This window comes from Aptenodytes forsteri, unplaced genomic scaffold (assembly GCF_000699145.1).
Source record: "Aptenodytes forsteri isolate BGI_AS27 unplaced genomic scaffold, ASM69914v1 Scaffold123, whole genome shotgun sequence".
Taxonomy (NCBI): domain Eukaryota; kingdom Metazoa; phylum Chordata; class Aves; order Sphenisciformes; family Spheniscidae; genus Aptenodytes; species Aptenodytes forsteri.
Window position 1 is genome coordinate 1,953,542 of NW_008794408.1, and position 24,254 is coordinate 1,977,795.

Sequence of the window (24,254 nt, forward strand, 5' to 3'; positions counted from 1 at the left end):
CCACCCTAAGGACCAGTCATTGGTTCTGATCCTTACGTCAGTCTCAGTGCCTGGAGTGCATTTGTGTGTAACCAAGGTGGAGCTTGGGGTTTTGTTTCCTCCAAGAAGAATCTGTTTTGCTTACCAACACAGCTTATAAACTAAACCAGCAAACAGCAAGTGCTGATTATTGGGGGATTCACTTCAAAATGCTCCGAACCAAATGGCGACATGGCCATAATGCCTTTCTGGAAGAAAACAAAACACAAATATGCTCTCTTCACCAATATGTCTGCCTTTCTCACAGCTGTCTTTTGTATTGAGCTAAGACAATTACGTGAACAGATCAGGGAGGGCTTGGATTTCAGGGACCTGTATCTGAACGTATTATTCAAGCTACTGTTAGAATTCCAACTTAAGATTTCCTTTCTGCCACTCCTCACCATTTAGGTACTACTTGAATAAGTTCTTCTGATCTAGGTTCAGAGCAGACAGTTGTACTGTATGTATTGTGCCATTAAATCTGCCCCTGTAAACTCAAGCACCGTGGAAATAGTGGAAATAGACATAAATTCCTTCTATGGCTTTACAGGAACCATTCTAGCAGCCACAAGAGAATTTAGTCAGGCCAAGCTGACAAAATGTTGGTGAACTGTTCCCAGTAGGCTCTTTGGAGCTGGAGATCGAGGGCTACACAGAGCAAATCAGACCAGTGTGCATTTCCTTGCCACTAGTAATAATAATAAATAAAATTAAAAGTCATAGATAGAATGTCCTGAATTTTATTTTGGGTTTAGCTGTTACTAGAAACACTCTGCACCATCATTGCCACATTTCAACATAATCTTGTACCTTTAAAAACATAAGTGTTTGTTATGCAGTAAAGAAAGTTGAAATGTAAAAGTTTTAAGCAGCAATACAAAATAGGATATATGTCATGTGGAGCAACAATTACACCCTAAGTGCGTAGAGAAGAACTCGGTGACGCTAAATGCCTCGTGCTCCCCAATATGTAATATTATCACAGCATGACTAATTGGAGATATTCCGTAGAACTGCTTTGACTTTAGGTTATTTTAAAGCCTATCTTGAATCATTCTCCCATTTAGACAGGGGATATTGCTGTCCCTTTGCTTACCTTTTGAGCTATACAGTTCCCTGCTTCCAAGCTCTCCCTGATCTGTTCTGCACTGAGATTTCAGACAACATTGCAATCTATCACATGCTCTCTATTCTGCATAGACTGACTTCTGCGAACAGGAGTTCACAGCTGTAAGAGACATTGTTCGTCCATGCCAAAATCTGCATATTTATGCAATGATTTCTTATTAAAAAGCAAACCAGCAGAAACTGGAAACCTTTTTCTCCCTCTAAAAATTACCCCTTCCCAAAGCTTTTCAACAGTACAATGTTGCAGAAAAGCCCTGTTAGATTATCCAATTCATTTCCTTGTCAGTGAGGGATTTCTTTCTGCAGTACTCTGGCGTTTCAAAGGTTCTGTCTAGTCTGAATTTGAAATGATGAGGCACTTCCCTCCGGAGAACTCTCTGAACACTCAGAGATTTCCCTGTAAGGATAGTAATCTTTATTCTCAGCCTAAGAATTCCCTTTCTTAATTTCATCCTTTCATTCCTATATTTGGGGCACTCTATTATATTCTTGAAATAATTTGTTTTCAAATATTTCTTACATAAATTTACATTGTCTCCCCTTACTTTATTATCAGTTATGGTAGATGTAGTATAAATATTGGGCCCCTTTAGTCTTTCTTTCCTTCTTTCTCCCTTGCCCCAGTCGGTTTATGTAACTCTCCTCTGGTTTTCATGGCTCTCTTCTGCACTATTTTTTCTTGTCAGTGTGAGACTGATAAAATGGTATTTAGAAGTGAATGCATACCCAAGTATGGTCTCTCCAAAGCAGCATGGAGAGGAGCTGTGGACTTCTGTACCATTTTCTAAAACTATATGATGTCTAACCAACAGAGATTGGTTCTGAGCATAGCTTTTGGCTGGTAATCTAATTGGTGCCCAAACTGGCCTTTTGATGCTGTACTGAAGTACAAGTTCTTGTTTAGTTTCTGCTCTTATTCTTGCTCTAGATTTTTTTCAGACTGTTATTTCCTGCCCCTATTTCTAAATCTGTCCTTTTCCTTGTCTGCCATGGTATTTGTAACTCTTCACATTTTAATATCAAGTGAATTTCAGTAATGTCATAATTTCTTCCTTTTAAGGACAATTAATGAAGCAATGAAATAGGACTGGACATAATACAGATTTATGCAATATACCCCTTCTATTCTGACTCAGTGCTTTACCATTAATCATTAGTCTTTGTTTGTAGCTCTTCAAACAGTTTTCAGTCCACATGACAATTTATATCCAACCGAATCTGAATTGATTTTCAGTTTAAGCTGTACTATGGCTGGAAGTGGTGATGTTGCTGATAGCATGACAGTGCAGCAGAGCAGTTGTTCTTCTATAGCATGCTGTGGGAGCATGCATTTCACTAGGCAGAGCAAATGAGAGTTAAAGCTCCATTTGACTACCTGGGTAATTCTCCCTGGTAAAAATCTATAGCTCATATCTATCAGCAGGATTTCCTGCAGGTACCGATGGTGAAAATCTGTTTTAAAATGTAAGCTTCTAAGCCTGTGCTCACAAGCAGGTGGGAGAAAGAGAAATGAAATAATCTCAGTTAGATGTATGCTTATTGAAATAGTATGCAATACACATACCATTTAAAAGAAATATAGAAATGAATTTCACTGATTCTTTTTGACTTGGTATTTCGTTGCAATGACACAACTGACTTGCGTAAGGTAATCAGAATTCAGGAATTGTATCTCCATATGATATCTTTTTTATCTTACATCATTAGATGTAGCCATCATCTGTCCACATAGATAGATGTATTTGCCTTTTCTGTACTTAGATGTGTGATATTCCATGGAATAACTGTTTGTGGATATTTATAAATGCCACACTTGGTATGTGATTTGCTGCAGCTCAGTATCAGAATTGCTGATGTAGATGGATTCTTTTGAGTCCTTTGTTATTACTTACAATACTCATCTAAATGTAATTTTCCTGTTATTTTCATGTTCTGAGAGCTAGATTTCTTTAAAGTTGCTCCCTTTTAAAATGCTATGTTCTATTAGAATATCGAAGAGCTGTCAACATATACAGAAAGATGTGCCTAATAAGAAAAGATCATGGATGTTTATTTGCTTGATAAAGTGCTAGGGATCTGTGAAGAAAACATAGAAATAAGCATATTGAATAGGACCCTAATATGCTTCCTATTTTAAAATTAAAATTATTAGCAATCCTCCCATTTTATGACTTTCAATTAAAGGCATGATATTGTTAGGTGTTTGTCAGCTTCTAGCACAAGCAGACCAATAAACTCCCCGAGTATCAAATTTACCCTCTGTAGTTCTTTGCTGCCATCTTCTGTTTCTTTAAATGATTGCCGTTATTTGGATTCTAAAAAACAAGGCTGGGATATTACAGAGCAAAATTTCCCTTTCTATCATTTTTTTCATTTCCTTGTTTTCAGCTAAAGCAAAGTGAAGCAAATGCAGATACAAAGGAGAAGCTTCCATTGCGTCTACGCATCTTTGAAAAATTTCCAAACAGGCCACAAATGGTGAAAATCTCCAAGCTTCCTTCAGATTTCACAGTTCCAAAAATAAGGTATTGAAATATTTCCATTGCTAGTATGCTATAAACCTGTCTGGTGCCACATAGCACCCAAAATATGTAACTGGTTTGCTTATGGATTAGGCAGATAGTTCAGAAAATCAGAAGTGAAACAGAATTAACATTGGCATCGAAAGGAGGTGACATTTTGGTTTTACCTCATTTTTACTTTTGGGGAAAAAAAAAAAATCCTAGTATTCCTTATAATGTATTCATGAAGGCAACTAGTTTGACTGGAACCAACACAAGTACAATATGATTGAAAAGTCTGTTGTTGTTTCTCGACTCCCATTTGAATTTTAGATTCTTGGCTGACATAGACAACTAGCAGTCTAATCAATTCTCATGTAGCTTTTTAAAGATAAGATCAATTGGCAGCAAATCATTAGAGGGGGTAACACAGGCCATCCAATACCAGTTAGTCTGTGATGACCTTGTTCCCTCTTTGGATTTGCATAGTTACCACTTTCCTGTAAAACTCACCTTAACAAAGGATCAGACCCTCAGTTGGCTACTAGATCATCAGTTACGGTATGATTATTCTTGGCATGGTCCCAAAAAAAGCTTACAGAAATGCAAGGGCTGCTCTAACACGTACAGGCTGCTCAGGCTGCTGAAACAGCACAGGCTGGACAAACGGGTCCTCTGGCCGTGCCCATTCCGGTATCCCCACCGAGCACGTGCCAGGAGAGAGGATGATGTGAAAGATGGCTGTCATTGTTCTGGCTCTCCTAAGGTTACATTTCTTTTGATTAAACTCACAAGGAAATTAATGCAGGTGGTTTGACCTGTTTGTATCATCATCGCTGAATGAAAGGAATAATGCTGGTCAGAAGGGTCAGGAAAAACAACCTTCCAAAGCGCAAGGAAGCGGTCATAGATATTTTGCTTTCAATACCAAAATACTGTTTGGTTATATATTGAGGGCGTTCTTCTCCTAGTCTTAGTCTTTTTGGTATTTCTTTCTAGCTGTGGTTTTCCCAGCATACTCTAGACTATCATGTGATCATGCTAACTACTGAAACAGACTTCAAACTATCACTAGCAAATCATATCTTTAAATCTGAAGGTATTGTACTATGTAGAACTATCTCTCCAGATAAAAATTAGTTTTGACATAGTCAATTTACACTGAAAATAGGGCAAGTCTACTAAACTTAAAATACAGCAAGATAAATGTACATTTGTTGTAAACACAAATGCTTCTGCATTTTAAACATGGCATATGTGAGGCAGAGAATTGCTGAAGCGTCTTAATACTGGAGTTCAAAGCAGTTATATGAACAGATGTTGTTTGAAATCTTGAAGAAAGAATTTCTTGCAGAGAGTATGTTTCCTTTGGATTATATCAGCGTTTGATTTACATTGAAGTAACAACTCGCTGTTTAATGAGCTCAAAAAATCTGAAAACTGCAAAAGGCACTTCAAATATTTTGCACTTTAACTCGTAAATAAATAAATAAAAGAATTATTATTAAAAGGAATAAAATTATTTTCTTCGAAGCTACGTGCAAGCCACCCACCTCTCAATTCAATTATGGATTTCTTTAATAAATGAATTTAAGGTTTATCAGTTGTTTCGACTCTCTGTCCATTTATACATGTATAGCCCAATACAACTTTTTCTTGGAGTTTATCCATTTTAGCACTAATGGCTTGTGTCATAAAGAAAACCAAATATTAACTCTTCCTGGGTTTTTAATCCATCAATATCTTCTATTTGTTCACAAGGGAAAGTTTTATGAAGCAGTTTATTGATCGCCAGCAACAAGATACCAGCTGTTTGCTGCGAAGACTTCCTTCAGCGTCTTCTTCCTCATGTGACCACTCTAAAAGATCAGCAATTGAAGAAAACAAATATATTGATCAAAAGGTAAATCAAGAGTATAGGGCAGTATATGTCTTTCCTTGAGTATTGTGAGGAAAGACCTCAGATTATTCAGTTTGTCAAACTACGTAAAAGTGAACACAAGCTACAACAACTGCACACAGGCTATATCTAATTTAGCCTAAAACAGACCTCACAGCAGATCCTCATTTGGTTTAAATTTTCCTGTCTCCTTTGACTTCAACATTCAGGATTTGATATGTAATTTTGTTCAATGCATCCATCTTATGAAGCTATTTTTTTCAAGTAGTCTTGCTGTTAATCACTGAGAAGCTAGAGGAAAATTAAAGTTTGTGAATATCACATTGGATTTTTGAGTGTCTTGATACTCTTACAACGTTGAAAACACACTTCACTGAAGCACATTCTCTGTGTAATCACTGGAGATGAGTAAAAACTTAAGAATTACTCTGATTATTTAGAGGACTTTAGCCTCTCTGTAGGGCTTGGAATCGCTAGAAAACATGCTGAACACATATATTTGAGACCCGTTGTGTTAAATGCTGGTAGTCTCCCAGCCAGACTGGCATGGATGGTTGGATTTGAAAAATATCAGAACTGCTTGGAATGACGATGACGATGCTGCCACATAAGTAAATGTGTGTGATTTCTGGCACCTTGCAAAACTACAGGGTCAGAAAAAATCTTCATGTGCATCATGGAAGATACTGGTTTCCCAGATTTCTAGTGGCACCTACACTAATATCACTTCTTGATCACTTGTAATATTCTGTAACTTATTAGTGACATTTTAACAGACAAAAGAAAAGTCCTTTCAATATTCATAACAGGGTGCTCGAATCCTGTTTGAATATTAACATCAGGGGTTTGTAAATACATTTTAAGTCACAGAATCACAGACAAGAAAAAGAAAGAGGGTACATAATGTAGCTACACAGTATAACTCTGGCTTTCCTAGTATGTGGTTTGCAACTATAACTCAGGGCAGCATTCGTACAGGCAGGAAGCAGAGTTGGGGAAAACAATACTCTTCTGAAGAGAGACAATTTGCAAACTACCGTTAATTTCCATCCCTATTTCAGTGCAAGAACACATTCCTGTGGCGGATGTATTCTGTGGCATCAGTAAGCCAAAGCTGAACAGCATGGCCTGAGAGGGAGGTCTGTGGTAAAATATTATTTATCAGACAAGGAAGGTCATAGGAAGGAATCAAGTCTAAATGGACATCATCTACTCTAACAAGCATAGCAGAAAAATTGGATAAGTTATTAAACGACAAGCCTAGGGGTCAGCAGAACTATGCCAAATACCACTAATGATGGACCTCAAACACTGCGCCAGGGAAATCAGAGTACATTTCTACCATGTAATGAAGAGATGAACAGAGAGTTAAACTTGTCCCAGCCACACAGATAAGTCCACTCCATGCAATGTAGAGCTGTGCAATGATTCAGTAGATCTGTTTACATTAATATAGTTTAAGTATATTAAATTGCAATCTTAATTCCTTCTGCCTGCTGTTCGCAAAAGTGAATCCTTATCGTGTTTGACGATAGATGAATACGTGGCACAGTTTATTCAATGAGATCTTGCAATATGAAAACAGAATGCTGCATTCTCTTCACATTTTCACTTCCCTCCAAGAGCAAATATGCATGATCTGACTTTCATTTTTTAATTGAAATAAGTGTTTGCAAATTGCTTTTGCACTATTCAACCTGCTTTAAGCACATACTTTTGGATTCCCATGCCTCAAGGGTAGAATCAATGATGAGTAATATATCTGATAAATGTAGTTTAAAACAAGGTATTTACACATTCCTATTTAGAGGGAGAAAGCACTAGGAAGGATTTTGTGAAAGTAATTACTCTGGCTTTCTATAGTTACAGTTGCCAAGGCAACCTCACTTTTGTATGAACAAATCTTCTTAAAAATATCCTTAAAACAAGCTCGGAATGACTGGTTGCACTTAAATACAAACCTTGCATGCATACTTTATTTCTCTTTGTAAAAAAAGAAACCTGACGAAACATTTTACTGATCCCAGTGCCTAGTAGGCTGCATTCCCACTGCTCCTGATAGCAGTGTAGTGACTTCAGAAACTTTTCACATTTTTTTTGCATTGTAGTTGATGAAAAATAGGGTGGAATCAAAAGGGGGGATTCTGCTGGCAGATTTGACTCTGTCTTTCCTTTATGGTGGCTGAACTGTGGCTAGTTCCTCCATTTTCTCCTGGACTTATGTCAGTATTTCTGCGTTCCATACCTGCTGAAGTGATAGGAAGTACTTAATACATACATTCCCTTATTTCCACTTCAGCAACATTCTTTTTTTCTTTCTCTAAAAATCTGCCACTATATATGTATGGTGGTGGTTTTGTGTTCAAAATCAATCTGACCCATAATTTGTGATGATCGATAAATCAAATCGGTTTTTCTTCTCTTTTATAATGGGTTTAGTAAGTCTTTTCAGTATTATAATTACCCACTTCCGTGAAAAGATGTTTTAATTTGTAAAAGGGGAGTAGATTTTCATTGCATTCTTCCTTTTTTTAAGGTATTTTACCTTCTCAAAATAATGGCAAAATTTATTTATTTGTATATATTACCATAACCATGATGACAATCAGTTTGAAATTACTTTCATCTATGCCAAATCAAAAGAATGGCTTTGGAAAACAGATTTCTTTGCTATACTCCTTTTTTCTAGTCAAGTCTATGAGCTCCAGAAGTTTTTCTAAGTCTTCCAAATTTCTAAACTATTATCAAAGTAATAACCTAACCAAACACTAATATAAAAAATGACTTTTAGATACCTAAATGCCCTTTACCTTGTATACATCCCGTAAGAGTTCTCTTTCGATGTGTGGGGTCTGAGTGGGTGTGTGGGGACAGACCGTGCCATGTTCATTCTTCTACATCCAATGCCAGCAGATGCCTGGGCTATCTCAGGTACAGTGCTTGATAGGCAGCTTAGCATGATGCTTTGCTTGAGTTGTTTATGATTAGCTGTAACTTTGTGTGCAAGACTGGGATTCTCTGGGGTTCTCCAAACTTAACACTGCTGGAAGTGCAGGATGGTCATTCTTTCCTCTCTGCTTGAGGTCCTGCTAGGCAAATTTTCTTAAACCCATTGATCTTGCCACAGACCTCCTTGACTGCATGCTGAGCTATTCTATCCTGATGTGGTCTGCAGGTCATGAGTTGAAGAGCTCTGGGTCTAATTAGAGAAACCAGGACTCTCAAGGTTCGTGAGCATACCCCTAGTATGTAGTAGGGTAGTTCCTATGTAGTAGTTTCTATGTAGTAGAAAGTACCATGAAGATGCTTTCTGGTGAAAGAAGGAAGACTGCTCAGAAAAAGTGCAAGTATAAGGAAACAGTGCCATTATAAAATTAATGGAAAAAGTATCTGTGGAAGGGGTTAAAAAATTAAAAGAGGGAGTTACGGTATTAAATGAACATTGTAGATGTGGGTGAAGGGGAGTTTTAGAGACAGAGAGGGAAGTGTTCTTTTATACTTCCACATTTGTATGAAAATTATTCATGGTATGCTGGAATTTCCTTAGCTAACCAATATTTCAGTAAATTCTTGGACAGGAGAACTGGATGAAATATGGAAAAATTATCTAATTTTTTGTGAGTGGGTGGATGAGAAGAAAGGAAGTTGGCAGAAAATAAGGACATCTCACTGTGGTGGCTCTCACAAGAGCCTGAGGGATAGTCACAGCAAGTTTTAGGGGACAAAAAAACTAAATGAGCTGTAAGTTTTACAACAAATCAGGTGTCCAGTAAAATACAGCTGAGTTGGCTGTAGAGCATTGGCCTTGGCTTCTTAACTTCCAAGACTAGAATCAGAGTAGCACAGAAACACCTCAGAGTGCATTCCTAAGAGACATACAACTTTTAGCAAGCCCTGCGGAAAATTGTTGTGAAGTGGATGCTCCTGAATCAGTTACTTATCTTTGGCCACACAACACAGCACATTGCTCTTAAAGTAAAATTCAAAACTGACAGGCTCATGAGATGAACTTTGAAAATGCCTATGGCTCAATATGTACAGATACCCATGTGCGTGTTTACAGCGGTGGCACAGCAGGAGGGAATTACAAAACAAAGCAAAAGAGCATTTAATATATCCATGTATTTTATAGTCCAGACTTTGAGCATCTCCTATTCAATTGAAGGAATATAAACAAGCCAGCCCTCTTATTTCTGCGTTTGTAACATTAATTGGATAGTAGCAAACATATTTTCTCTTTTCTGTCCTCTTTATCATCCTGTTTCCTTTCTGTTTCCTTTCACATGTATGAGTTTTGGTTTTAGCTCTGCAAGCAGTGAAGTTAGTAGCCATTCCTTTTTCCTGTGGGAGCAAGATCCATCATTAAGGTCTAGCTCCTGTGAAACTTCAACCTCCCGCACCATATGCCTCTGCCGTTGATTTCCTAGTTACAGCAGAATGTACCTGTACGACGGGAGGCCATGGTCAGAAAGTGAGAGCTGATCTCGGAGGTAGCCAGAGCCATTACGATGGAGGACTACGAATATTAAGCAGCAGACTTCACGCTGGATTCTGCGTTCTTTGGGGAGTTGGTGCACAGAATAGAGCACCGAGGTGATATGTTCATGATGACCTGTGTTGGCTTGCAGGTGGGCTACTGAGCTTTGCACCCGCTTTTTTTATGCTATTTGGCTTCATTCCCAGATATGATCCTGCTGATAACCATTAAAGTTAGATGGGATGGAACACAAACATCAACCCAATTATAAGCCTCATCCTGGAAGTGTCTGAGTACTTCCTTGGAGATCAACTCCCTCTGATTTTGGTAGAAATCATTGTCTCTCGACACCTCAGGGAAAGTTTATGATTTTATCTGTTTACAATTTCACACACAAATTCAACACACAAGATTGCCCACAACTTTTAATGCATGTTGGTTAACATCATAGATACTCCATTTCTGAGCTGCTGAGACGTTCCACCTATTCTTGATAAGATGTTGTTGTTTAATCTGGCAATTTGTTCCGGCATGCCTTTTTCTGATCTGTGCTCAGCTTCTTTCATTAACTATTCTGTTTCTTGCAAAAAGAACCACATATATTCTCAGAGTATTCTGAAAGGACTTTTCCTTGCAGAAAGTATTTGTACTTGTAAAAGCTGAAATAGCCTTTCAGCTTTTCTAAGGCATAGCTTTCAGTATTGAAGACAGAATGTCCCAAGATATCTTTCAGAAAATCATCAGGCATGAAGACATACTCATAAACTTTATTTGTGTTTTTTTCCTTCTTAGAAAAGAACCAAGGATAGAATATTTATTCATAAATTGTCATTTCCAGAATTTCTACTTCTTCTTGTAATAAACTTATGTCCCAAGTTAATCAACCTCTTCTGAACATTACTTTGGGCATTCTATTGTGCGAAGCAGAATATTGGCACAAAAAGTACAATAGCATTCTGTTGTGTTCCTGATTATTCTTTTCTCCAAGTAATTTGAAAGAATAATTTTATCACATCAATTTTGAATATAGCAGAAACTAATGAAGTGTAATTGCACATGAATTCCAAGTAGAAAAGATTATTTATTTTAAACACTAATAAATACTACATTTTTTCTGAAGTAATTCTTGCAGAACTTTGTGTGTAAGTATCAATAAAAATCATTCAAACTTTATCTTGATCTCCCTTTACTGAGTATCTGAGTAGATCTCAGTCCTACAATTTCAGTTTTTGTATACCACTTGTTAAGTAAACGCAGCCAAGTGCTTCAGCCTTACCTATTTATGTCATTCACAGGATATTGCCAAAATCTATCTAGCTATAACATTCAGAAAAGTCATTAAAACAATCTACTTGCTGGAATAAGAATGGCTTATGAATCCAGCATTTTCTTGCTCATTACAGTCTTGATTTTCAAAGAAGATTATTTTTGTCCCATGTCTGTTCTCATCAGATCTTTCTAATGAAGTTAATATATGTAAATACAGTAATGTATTTCAGGTTTTCTGAAAATTAATCAGGAGACCTCTTTGTCTATTTTGCATTTTTTAAAGATTTTGTTTATTTTCAGATAAAATGGATATGTAACAATGCCCCTATGTCCCTGTGTCTAAATAATCAATTTATAGAAAAAGACATTTTCTCATTAAGTATTTTATCACATACACATTTCAGCTGGTAATTCTAATTTTTGTGACCATGTTTGCCTTCAGAGCAGAGAAGACAGAACTGCGGTAGTAACAAGATTCTGTTCTTGTTATGGTCTGTCTCTGGCTTTTGATGATTTTAAGTTGCTTTGTCAGTCTTGCCTCTACATAGTATGTTCAAAATTCTGCCTGAAAAAGACCAATTTTCAATTACAGTCTGAGAGAAAAGAGGCAGGGGACTGGATATTCTGCCATTTTCAAATTGCCGAAATTCAGCACTTCTTTCTGGCATTAGCTTTCTACTTCATCAGTTTTGCGCGGAAAGATTTCAAGGGTTTGATACAAAGGCTGTGAAGATGCATTAAAATGCAAGGCACTGATCATACTCTTCCTGTTTCTTCAATCAAACAAAATTCAGGCATGGCAAAATTTTTAGGGCTGCTGTATTTTAACAGAAAAGAGCATGCATTAGTTTGGAGTGAAAGGAGAGGCAATGAGTGGCTGGGTTACAGGAAAGTCTCCTATTTAAGCCTTGTACTCTCCCTTTCCCTGCTCCTACCGAGGAATCCAGATCGCCTTCTCCAAGCCCTTCGGTATCCCTCACCCACTCACAGGACTCATTCACAAGAACTGATTAAATATAGTTGTGATTGCTTTGTTCTAGTGAAGGGAATTATATGTATGTGCTTGTACAACCAGGAGTAACGTTCTTCCTTGTTCCCCCAACCCAAGTTACCTCCCACTTGAAACTCCCAGTCCATATCAGTCTTCCATTCCCAGTCCAGCCCAGCCTTGCAGCCCCTTCTTCCCTAGAGCCTCAAAATCCCCAACTCAAGGTGTGGAGTGGAACCTTCTCCTCCATCGCTGTGCACCCAGCAGAATGTATTACAACCCCACATCAGCTTGGCCAGGAGTCCTCACTTCCACCCTGTTGTTGGCTGCCATGAGTAATCCACCCAGCCCTCTTTACTAGCTTTTGCCAAGGTCTCCCTAGCTCCTGCATTGAGTAAAGATAGAAAACAAAAGAAAACAAACCTATCCAAGGTTGCACTCGCCAAAATTATCAGAGGGATGGACCACCTCTCCTATGAAGACAGGCTGAGAGAGTTGGGGTGGTTTAGCCTGGAGAAGAGAAGGCTCCGGGGAGACCTTATTGTGGCCTTTCAATACTTAAAGGGGCTTGTAAGAAAGATGGGGACAAACTTTTTAGCAGGGCCTGTTGCGACAGGACAAGGGGTAAGGGTTTTAAATGAAAGGAGGGTAGATTCAGACTAGGTATAAGGAAGAAATTCTTCACTATGAGGGTGGAGAGGCACTGGAACAGGTTGCCCAGAGAAGCTGTGGATGTTCCATCCCTGGAAGTGTTCAAGGCCAGGTTGGACAGGGCTCTGAGCAACCTGATATAGTTGAAGATGTCCCTGCTCATTGCAGGGGGGTTGGACTAGATGACCTTTAGAGGTCCCTCCCAACCCAGACCATTCTATGATTCTATGATAAATCTACCCTTTAAACCGCTGAAAGTAAAAAACTCAGATAAGCCAAAGGGAAAAACCCAACCATAGTATGACAAGACATAAAAGAGAGGGATCCTTCTCCCTCCCTGGAGCTGCTCCCCCATGTGTCTGAGATGGACTATTATCATCCCCTTTAAGTGTTTGGGGGTTTTATGAGTATGCTATTAGCCTTGTCCACATTCTCCGACTTAATTGAAAAAGGTTCTTGGTTATGAAAGGACATGTAGATTTTCCAGACCAGTAGTCAGCTAATTAGAAGAACATGGCTTTCCTTAAGAGACAGGCAGTAATCAAGGGCTACAGAAGGAATTAAGGCTATTTCAGGTCAATGACTCCTGAGAGTTAAGGAGATTATGCCCACTTCTCATTCTAGATATCTGATCAAAAGGGACAGGCTTTGACTCCTTGTGGCACTTATCTAATGCTAGACCACTTTCTTGACTGTTTAGCGAGTCTGCTTCTTATATAGGACAACCTCACCAAGGGTCAGATTTTCAAAGTCCAGATGAAAATAGTTAGTTCTCCTTTGAGAGAGGGAAATGGATTAGGTGATCGCTAGAGATCCTTTGTAATTGCAACCTTTATGATTCTGTAGGCATTAAGCAAAGTTTTCAAAAGAGATTACGAAATTCCCCACCGATTTTTATAGGTTTTAGTCTCTTAACCTGCTTAAATCCTTTTGAACATTTTGTTAGGTACCTACAGACAACTTGCAGTCTGGCCTTCCATCACTCTTCATATTTTTGTCACATTCATTTTGATAGAGTCCGATCTCTTCAAGCCAAAGATGCATAGGCAGAATGTTGTTGAACAAATAACAATGTATGCATTTGAGAGGCTACACAGCAAACTCCTGTGGGCCAAAAATATCCTATATTTAATGGAATGCTCAAGCTTTGAACAGATTCTGCCCAAATATTTCCTCGCTGTTTCTTAAAAATCACTTTGATATATTGCTTATTGTACTGACTCTTCATATTTTCCCAAGAAGTTGTATATGTTTAAATAATGATATAATACCTAACAATCTGTTCATTCTGCAAGTCTACATAAACCATCAATTGGCATCCAACAAATTCCAAACTGAAACAGAAGCTTTGGATGATTTTTTTTTCCTTGCTTGGAATTTCTGGCGTGGTACGGATGACTATTCCCATATGGTCCTGCAGTTGCCTATAAAAGATTGCTATTAACAGCACTAAGCTAAAATTCCTACTTTTCATCTAACACTTAAGAAATGCCTTAGAAAAATATATTGCATGCACTTTTTTTTTTCTATTGTCAAGCAAACATTTCAGACATTTATATGTCATTATTTACTTATGACCTTGTCTCACCTTATGTTGCAGAACACCCACCAATGCTTGTCTCTTCTGCCAACTCTGCAGTGGTCTGATACAAAAATAATACACTACATCACCACAGTTTTTACCTGTTGATAGCATACAATTCTCTGTCAAATTCAGGTTGAAAACAATTGCTTTATGCAGTGCTTGCTGGGGTTTGTGCACCACAAACCTCTTGCTAGGAAAACATATCAAAACCTTGACAATGAGTAGCATTTCTCAAAACTTAAAACCACTGAGCCGTATCTTAGCTGTTATAAATTGGCATAGGTCCCCCTGAAGCCAGCAGTGCTGTGCCAATACACCTAGGCTGTAGGAGTGATCCACAGTCATTAGCTGTCATCTAGCAAAGGTACCGTCCTGTGTTGCTTTGCTTTTAATCTTATGCCAAGGATTTTCTTTTTCCAGGGTAGAAAGCCTAGTTTTTTTAAATACACCACTAAATAAACATTGTCATTTAAAATGTCTGCAGTACCTTTTCAAAGCAGCAGGTGGCACTTGCAGAGCAACAATGTTCTGTGATTTAGCTTCTTTTACAACATTTACAGTGGTTTATTGCTTTGTCCTTGCCGTTTTGGACAAATGGGATTTCATAGGATGTAGCATTCAGGTCAAGTTCACACTGACTGCACTGAGTCGTTTTGTCTGCCTGAAGTCTGTCCTGCCAACAGCAGCAGCGAAGGGTGCCAGCACTTGCGGAAGAAGCACTACCTGCAGATCTCCTAATTCTGTGTCTACGGGCACATCTGTGTAAATAAACTCAAAGGAATGTGGGAACCAAGACGTGAGCTTTATGCATGGTTTCGTAGGAGCACATGCTTTCCATCTAAAACCGTTTCATCCAGGAAATATTATAGGTAATTTGCTGGCCTGTCACAGCTGTTCCTTACAGATTAAAGTAACCTGCAGGAGTTCTTTAAAATGTGTTGTTGAAAACATATTTAACAGTAATCAGATGCTGTTAGGTGATTTCAGGACAGTGTCTTATGCTAAAAAATAATGCTCTATAGCAGAAAGCTATATGGCACTGTTTTTTCTGCACTGAGTGTACTTATAGGCTGCCTAAAGAAGTAAATAAATAAATAATGGCTAATAAAGATACACTGAGGGTGTCCTCACAGTACATCACAGTCTGTAATAAAAAAACCAGCAGGCTAAGTAGATATGCCCTAAAATAACTTCAGTAGAGAATACTGTATTTATTTAATTCCACATCATCTGATTGAGTAATGTCTTTTGTACATTAACACTGCTAACAATTTCCTCTGCAACATTCAAGAACTCGGCAGGTATCACAAGTTTTAATTGCCAGCCTCCTTCTACACCAGCATGCGGCATCTAGACATTATTAAACAAAATACTGATCATCACCCCCATTTTCTGTTTGTACAGTTCCATTGCATTTGCCTGGTGTGCTATGCAAATTTGGAAAATTAAATATTTTAAAAATCTATATTAATGTTTGATTTTCTTCAACACACATATTGATATATGCATGTTGCTGTTTGACTGACTGCTGACTCCTTTAAATATGAGAAATGGATCAATTGTGCATATCTAAAAATATTATCTTGTATTGCTTCTTCTGGATATTTTAAATTTAAGATAAATTCACCAGGGTTTTGTTGAAGCAAGGACTCCTAAGTCCTAAAGAGCAATGAGGACCATCATCTTCAAAAGCCGTAATCCTTGGAAGTGCCTGGATTGTATTATCAGTTCCATTTTGGACCACTGAGATCCCTAGGCACCAAAGTGTAGGATCTTGTGCATGCTCATGTATTCCTACATTAAAGAACTGGATACCTGGCTCCAATCTAAATTCTGTCACAATGCAGAGGCAGACAGGGTGGTAACAAACCTTCAAAACTTCTCCTAAGCCGCAGTCCATCGGGTATGCTTAGACCATGGTCAGTGCCCAAGGACGTATTGCCTCAGGTGCAAGTTTCACAGCTAGTCCTTCTGAAAAAACGTGCAGGAGAAGTAAATGTGCTCTTTGCACAAATAACCTGGTGCAACACCCTGTGTTCTGGTCCCTTTCCCCATTCCCATGACTTCTTAGGCATTTATTTGTTTAAGCATCACTGAATAAAATTCATGAACAGCTTTGGTAGTAGGAACTAGAACCCGGTCTTTTCTCTCCCATCTCAGTGGCTCCAGCCATGGGCTCCTTCCTACTGCTTCACTTCATCTCTCTGGCTCTGTGGATGTTGCACCTCTGGCTGTGCAGTGGCCAAATACCAATTTGCAGCACTGCAAATCTCCAGCAGACAACTAGGGTGTTCATTGAAGGCATCAAAAACAGGGTGTCAAACCATTTCCAGCTGAGGCGTGCAAGGGATTTAGCAGCGTGCTTTTATGCAAAACATAGGCCACTACCTCCTTCTTTGTTAGTCTTGCTGCCTAGAGGGAGGATTCAGCAGTCCCTGGTAGACGAATGTGCCAGATGTAAGTAGCCCTTGGCCTAGACCTGCTAGCAGCTTTTCTTGAGATGTTCTTCTTCCTTGCTGGCACTAGATGGTTTAACACTGGACTTGGGGGAGCACTAAATGTATCTGTACAAGCGCCCAGCCTCCTTGTAGTCTTTGAAAAGAAGTCAGCTCCTTGCTCACGCTTTCCCAGGGCACGTTCCCTTACTGACAACCTGGGTGAATTTCCCTGCTTGGACCATACGCTTAATGCCGAGGTGTTTTGACACCTGTTTTAAACATCTAATAGAAGTGGTCTGTGCCATATAGGAAGCTGTAGACAATTTCAGGAAAAATTATTTGCCTCAGCTTTTTTCTGAAATCAGATGAGCAAAACCTAGAAACAGGAAAGGAAATTAATGCTTTCTGTGTTTGAAATCTCTCCAATTTCTAAGATGTTGACAAGCAAAGAATTGGTATTAGAAATAAATGGGCATAACACATTAGTAGGCAGCACACTTTCTTTTCCCTGATGTTTGATGCAATTGCAATTATTCTAAGGCAATTATTTATAACAGGAAAAAACAACTGAAACAAAAAAGCTGTTTTTCCACCTTCATTATCCCATAAGTTTGATGTTCCTAGTTGAGCCCTAAAAAAATTATTAGCTAACACCTTGCAAAAGGATAGATACTCCTGTGGTTTGGAGATTTCTTTCCGCAATCCTGATAAGGGGAAAAATCAATTATCTAGGATTGCAGTTGCTAATCACTGACATTAGAAGAAAAAAGATGTGAAAGATTTGCCATTGCTTTCACCATTGTCAGTTATATCTAAGTCCATAATAAGGTACCATGCTGATAACTCCACTAAACCTGTGCTGAGGTACTGCAAATGAGTTAAAACCTACACAAATATGTTTCAATATATGAAATATTTACCCCTACGCAATATTTAATATAATGGTATATCTCATACTGTGACTTCCAGTTTATTTTGATGTTAACCATATCCAGACAATGGAACAATTTTTTGGTTTATATTCAAATATTCAACAATCTTGTTACTATTTTTTTAATTTTACCTGGAATTTCAATACCTTATTTTCCAAACTACATTCTGAAGTGTTGCATACTTTATTTCAGTTTTCAAGTTGCAGGTTTTTTAAGGAACCCACAGAATCTCAAAATAGTGGTGTTTTCAAATCATCTATGTTCTTATTTCCACAGGCTGTACAGAGATGGGTTAGGACTTGAGAAAGGTTAAAGGGGCCACACTTGAAAAGGCAAGTGTTAGGAAAGAGGTTGTAGCTTGCTGTTACAGGTGTGGCTTAAAAAGTAATAGCCATTTTATTCTGGACAGCCAGTATAATTAACAAGTTTTAATGTATTTTCTAGGCTTCTGTTTTTTCTCCAAAGACATCTTACTGTGAATCAGAGTCAATCTGAGTCTTGAGAGAAGTTCTAGCAAAACTGTTTCTCGAGTGACTCTGGATTTGAGGTAGTGTGTTAGAAATCTGTTACCTACATCCTTAGGTCAGACACAGATCAATTAAACAAATTCAGCATTTATAATAAATAATTTTAAAGAAATGTGCTTAAAGATGCCATTTCAGATTGATCAAAAACAGGGTACATATTGCTGGGAGCTGCCAAATCTCTCTCAACCATTTGCTTCAAGATAATGGTCTCCAAACAGTTAACAGAGTTAAGTCTTACAAGGTGCCAGAGGCTTTCTGTTCATCACAGGTGCAATTCCTCAGCTAAATTCTTCAGCTGTGATTTGTTCCTTGGTTTGCCATGTTTGTTACTACTTGCTTAGGAATTGAGTGCTTGGTTTTTCTTGTATCCCAGTCCTTTCATTTAATGTCCAGGAAGTCCTGCTCACAAGAATATGCCTAAAACACTGTTCATGACCAGAGGCAAACACCAGCACATTTTGCTCACCGTTTTTTTTGCTCTACATCAGGGGGAAAAAAAAAAGGATAGAGAAGATGGCAAGGGCAAGAACAGGCAGGCAGGCCTGGTTTCAGGAGAAATGGGAGACCTACTTTCATCTCACCTAACTCAAGGCACTGAAATGAGACATCCAAGCTTTGTTAACTGGCTCTTTTGTATAGTCAAGGTATCTCCAGAGTATGATCCAGCCTAGTCAAAATCCAAAGTGGAGGAGGAGTAGCAACGATCAAGATGAAGGTGTGACTTGGTAAACCGGAGAAGAAAAGAAATCTGTAATAAAGGGAATAATATTAGTGCTAGTCAACAAAACTGTCTGATTCTTTGCACCCAGAACTAGCTAAGGATTGGGATAGGAAGGCTGAAATCTGCAAGATAAGGCTAGGATCTTACGCGTTCCTCAAGGAATTTGCTCTGTGTGACCATTTTGATCTTTTCCATCACCCTTTTCCTGGAAAAGGACACCCGTGCCACAGACTGTGAAAAACAGCTTTATGGTAGAGAATATTATGTGTTTAATTTTACATACACTCAGCATCATAATGTTTCATTGGTCTGTCAGATACACATGCTATATTTTACAGCAATTAAAAAGTACACTGTTTTTTTCTTAATTTTATAGCTCCGTAAATCTGTTTTCAGCATCAGAGCAAGAAACCTTCTGGAAAAAGAGACAGCAATCAATAAAATTCTAAGGTAAGAGTCAGCAGTGATTTGATATTGTTTTGACTGTCATCTGATTTCTCATAACCTTGTTTTTCATGAATGTTACTGTATGTATAATATTTATGATAGTATATCCTTTTGTAGTACATTTATTGCCTTCATTATCAAAGATAACTTGCTCTTTTCTCTGGATATATTATATGCTTGAACAGCAACAAAAGAGAGATTGTTCTTCTTCAGTATGTATTTGAATTCTGTGTCATGTGGAAAGATCATTTTTCAGCTCTTTTCACATCTTCCTTCTAAATTAATCAAATGTCTCTTCATAAACGGTGTTATTTTGCCTAAAGAATTCCAGCCTAGTTCTTGCATATATATGGACATAAACATTCACAGGGGTTGTACACTAGAAAGCATAGACTACAGCTAATCATGTTCCGAGTAGGAAATGTACAATGAAGAAGACTTCAGAACTGTGACTTCTGTAGAAGGATTTCCTGAATGTTTTAATAACGATCACTCATTTCGGTACTCCGTATCAAGTAAGTACTCAGCACCGTAAGTAAATAATGCACTCCTAAGTCTCCAAGACCCATGTCTAAAGTTATCATATGGGTAACACCATGCTGCAGTGTTTTATGCCACTATTGGTTTTACATTAGAATTACTATCATTGATATGAGGTGCATTAGCAATGCCAATAATTTATAGATCATTCTTTTTTTATATTTACATTCTCACCAAAGCAGGTGAGCATCTGCAGAATGTTGTGAATGACTGGTCCCAGGTACATAAGCAGTATAAACAGGAATAACTGATCTGAGAAGTACAGCTGTGGGATTAGATTAAGTATGGCAGTTTTATGAGGAGCAGTGCACTAGGAATTCAGTGTGATTTCTGAATTGTGAGGTTTCTTGAAAAGTGCCTAGTAATTACATGTCATTTGAGAAATATTACAGCTCTTTAGTTCTTTTTAATACTCTCTAAGAATACAGCACAGGGAGTACTGTAGAAATTAATGTGTAACTTTATCTGCCTTTAAACCCATGGTAATGAAAACATGAGCAATTACTAATTCAAATGAATGCTCTTTGTCAAAATATTATTGAGAAATGTAACTACAAGACCATAAGTATTCCATTTTAACAAAACTTAGGGCTCTATTTGTAAACATTTCTTTCGGTTAAGTGAATGTACCTTGATTTTACAGGCGTTACTGTTATGGATAGATAAATACAAGTCTCTTTGTCCTAATCAAAAACCTTTTAAAAATATGGTTTTAGATACAGGCTTCATGGCAGTGTTTCAGTAAAACATTTGTAATGAAATTCTATGTTATATTACAACTGTGAAATGTTATTGACACCTTTAGGGTTACACAAATGTCAATTTGTTTGGCATGTTTCTTATACTATACCACAGAGGAAACGTAGACAGAGAATACCCTACTGTTCTAGATTCAAAAAATTTTAAAAACCTGTGACATCTGTAGGGGCTACATTCTTTCTTACACAGAAGAAAAAAATGAAGTCCTGCAAATTGAAATTCAGAATTCTGATGAATTCTTCCATCAGCACAGAACTTTCTACTTTTCAGGAGAAGTCTGAAGCAGAGTGGGAGGAGAATCCAAGCAAACCGTTGTTTGGACTTCACTAAGTTCTCAGAGGTACCAGGACAGAATCAGAAATCAGTCCTTCCAATTTGAATCCTGTTTATTGTTCCTTGTTACTGCCTCAAAATTGTTACTTAAGCTCTGAACTGTGACATCTCCAATGCCTTTGTTCCAGCACAAGGAAATTGTGTTCATGGTATATCTGCTGGGCATGCTGATAGAGAGCATTGCCAGTGATGGGCCTGCTGGTCCTAAGCACTGCCAGTGTTTCCATGTTGATGCCAGTGTTGGTGCAGGGGGGTTTTACAAACAGAAAAAGAAGTTACAAGAAAGGATAAAATCTACAGCTGAAACTTTGGATACAGTTCAAGGAACACAGGAGCACTCAAACTCACAAGACGTGAGAGATTCTTTTTCTTATTTTTACTTTAGTTGTAAATGCTGTATACTCCTTAATAAAAGTAGCTGAGTCTCATTTATTCAGAGTATCTGACAAAAGAAGAAATGGCGTTTATGCCAAGAACAATAGGAGATAACTCAGGATGTCCCTTCTGAAAAGATTCCTTCTAGTGTCTTTTTAATTTTTGTCTACCTGAATTAAGGAGCTTTTATCTAAAACAATGCCTCTACACAGTAAAGCTGCCCATGGGCAACTTCAACTTGATCAAATTGCTGTTCTGAAAAGAGAATTTTAGGTCTCTTCTAGCTTAAGTCCACCTCTTACCTTTTTCCCCCTACTTTTTAAACCTTGTCATATTATATTTTAATCCAATTCTGAATGTTTCAACATAACCAACCACACAGAAGGAATATGCATTACACACAGGTACCTTTACGTCTCTTTTGTGCATCTTCCTCTGTCCAAACCTTGTTTTTCCCTTTATATACCAAACTGCAGCTTGACATGTTCTTCCCCAAGAGGAGGAAGAAGGGCATAAATAGTCCTCGACCACCCGGAGAGGGCTCATACATTCAGTCCTAGGTGTCTCACCTGCTCATCTAATGTTACACTATGCAGCAAAACGGAGGTCTCGGGTCTCTTCATTTTCCTGCAATTTTCTTACTGCACTTCAGGGAAACCACCTATTTTCTGAAGATCCTTGCTTGGAAACTAACCTTCACCTTGCCCCCTTGAGGTCTTGGTGGAGTTAGTCCTGGGAACAGGGTCAAGGATGTAGCAACTACTGTCCTAGGTACTTTGACTCTGACCAGTGATTTGCATCACGCCTGCCAGTGTCAGCACAGAGAGGCTTAACTCTTCACATAAATCCATTCTGAGGTGGGGACTTCATCCTTCCGAGGAAAATGAAACGAGATAAAAGTGAGTTACAGGCAGTTGGAACAACTTTTTCAAAACACTATGACATTTAGTAGTGCCTCTGAATTACAAACAGCTCCATTTCTTTCTGAAAATTATGATGCGTTTTCCTCAGCAGCAATAACCATGGCTTCTAGCAAATTTCATTACTCCTGCGTATCTTCAGTGTTTCCCACTTTTGTCTCACTCTCTTGCCATGGGAACTGCTTTTCATCTTAAAAGCAAATTTTGTGCCTGTGGTTCTTCTGACCCTCATTCCTTGTGGGATCATTATCTAAGAATGGGTGTCTAGTCCTTTATTAGTCCAACTGGCTTTCTGAAGTAGAGAGGGTGTCAAAATGTTGTGTATAAACCAGTGCATTCCCTCCAGTGCTGAGGATAAATTGTAAATAGCACAGAATGGTGGGGAAATTGAGCAAATTAAAAGTAGTCTCACATAGTCCAAAATATAATCAAAGTATCAGTAGTGCAGAACCTGATTCTGGTCTCTATTAAACCACGCTTCACAGAATCACAGAATGGTTGAGGTCAGAAGGGACCTCTGCAGGTCATCTGGTCCAACCTCACTGCTCAAGCAGGGCCACCCACAGCCAGTTTCCCAGGACCATGTCCAGGCGGCCTTTTAATATCTCCAAGATGGAGACTCCACAACCTCTCTGGGCAACCTGCACCAGTGCTCGGTCACCCTCACATAAGGGTTTATACCCTTATTTTATAAAATACAAGGAATAACTTAAAAGTTCTCTGGTCTGTTGAGAAGAAAATCAAACTCACCAAAATCACAAAAATTCATTTTATTATAAAATATATATTGTGACAGTTTGGGAAACTAACATTTTTAAAATGGGCAGCTTTTTAGTTGCTTTTCATTACAGCTGATGCTACAATCAAACTGTAAACTGGTGCTAGGGGTATGCAATAGGATTTTCACTGTTCTAGGCAAGATTTGTCTGATGCATTTACTGGACCTGAGGGAATAACATAACTCATGCTTAAGTGGAACTTTCAGTTTCATAAATAGCTAATTAAGCGATGGACGTTTATCTTATGTTTGAAACTGAGACTGCCATGAGTGCATCTTGGGGGGAAAAAAACCAAATTGCTTGAATTAAGTGTCCAGTTCTACTAATTTGCTAATATGCTAGAAGATAATTAAGACTGTGTTCATACAAGTATTTCTGCAAAATACAGTGGGGTTTTTTCTGAATAATAGAATGAGCAAGAAACGAGATTCTCTGTGCTTCTAGGAAAGTTATAAAGTTAATCTCTGAATATTGTTTGGCTTGCCAATGTGATGCCCATCTACAAGAAGGGCCGGAAGGAGGATCCGGGGAACTACAGGCCTGTCAGCCTGACCTCGGTGCCGGGGAAGATGATGGAGCGGTTCATCTTGAGGGCGCTCACAAGGCATGAGTGGGACAACCAGGGGATCCGGCCCAGCCAGCACGGATTCATGAAAGGCAGGTCCTGCTTGACCAACCTGATCTCCTTCTATGACCAGGTGACCCGCCTAGTGGATGAGGGAAAGGCTGTGGATGTGGTCTGCCTGGACTTCAGTAAGGCCTTTGACACCGTCTCCCACAGCATTCTCCTAGAGAAGCTGGCGGCTCACGGCTTAGACAGGTGTACTCTGCACTGGCTAAAAAACTGGCTGGATGGTTGGGCCCAGAGAGTTGTGGTGAATGGAGTTACATCCAGTTGGCGGCCAGTCACGAGCGGTGTTCCCCAGGGCTCAGTTTTGGGGCAGGTCTTGTTCAATATCTTTA

General features: G+C 38.5%; 1 protein-coding gene across 1 annotated transcript in view; it reads left to right on the forward strand.

The window, feature by feature from the left end:
• Positions 1–24,254, forward strand: part of NALCN (sodium leak channel, non-selective) — a 252,896-nt gene that overhangs the window by 183,180 nt on the left and 45,462 nt on the right. The window contains exons 15-17 of the mRNA XM_009288261.1: positions 3,538–3,674; positions 5,412–5,553; positions 19,515–19,588. Of these exons, the coding sequence (XP_009286536.1) occupies positions 3,538–3,674; positions 5,412–5,553; positions 19,515–19,588 (353 nt within the window). The remainder of the gene's footprint in view (positions 1–3,537; positions 3,675–5,411; positions 5,554–19,514; positions 19,589–24,254) is intronic.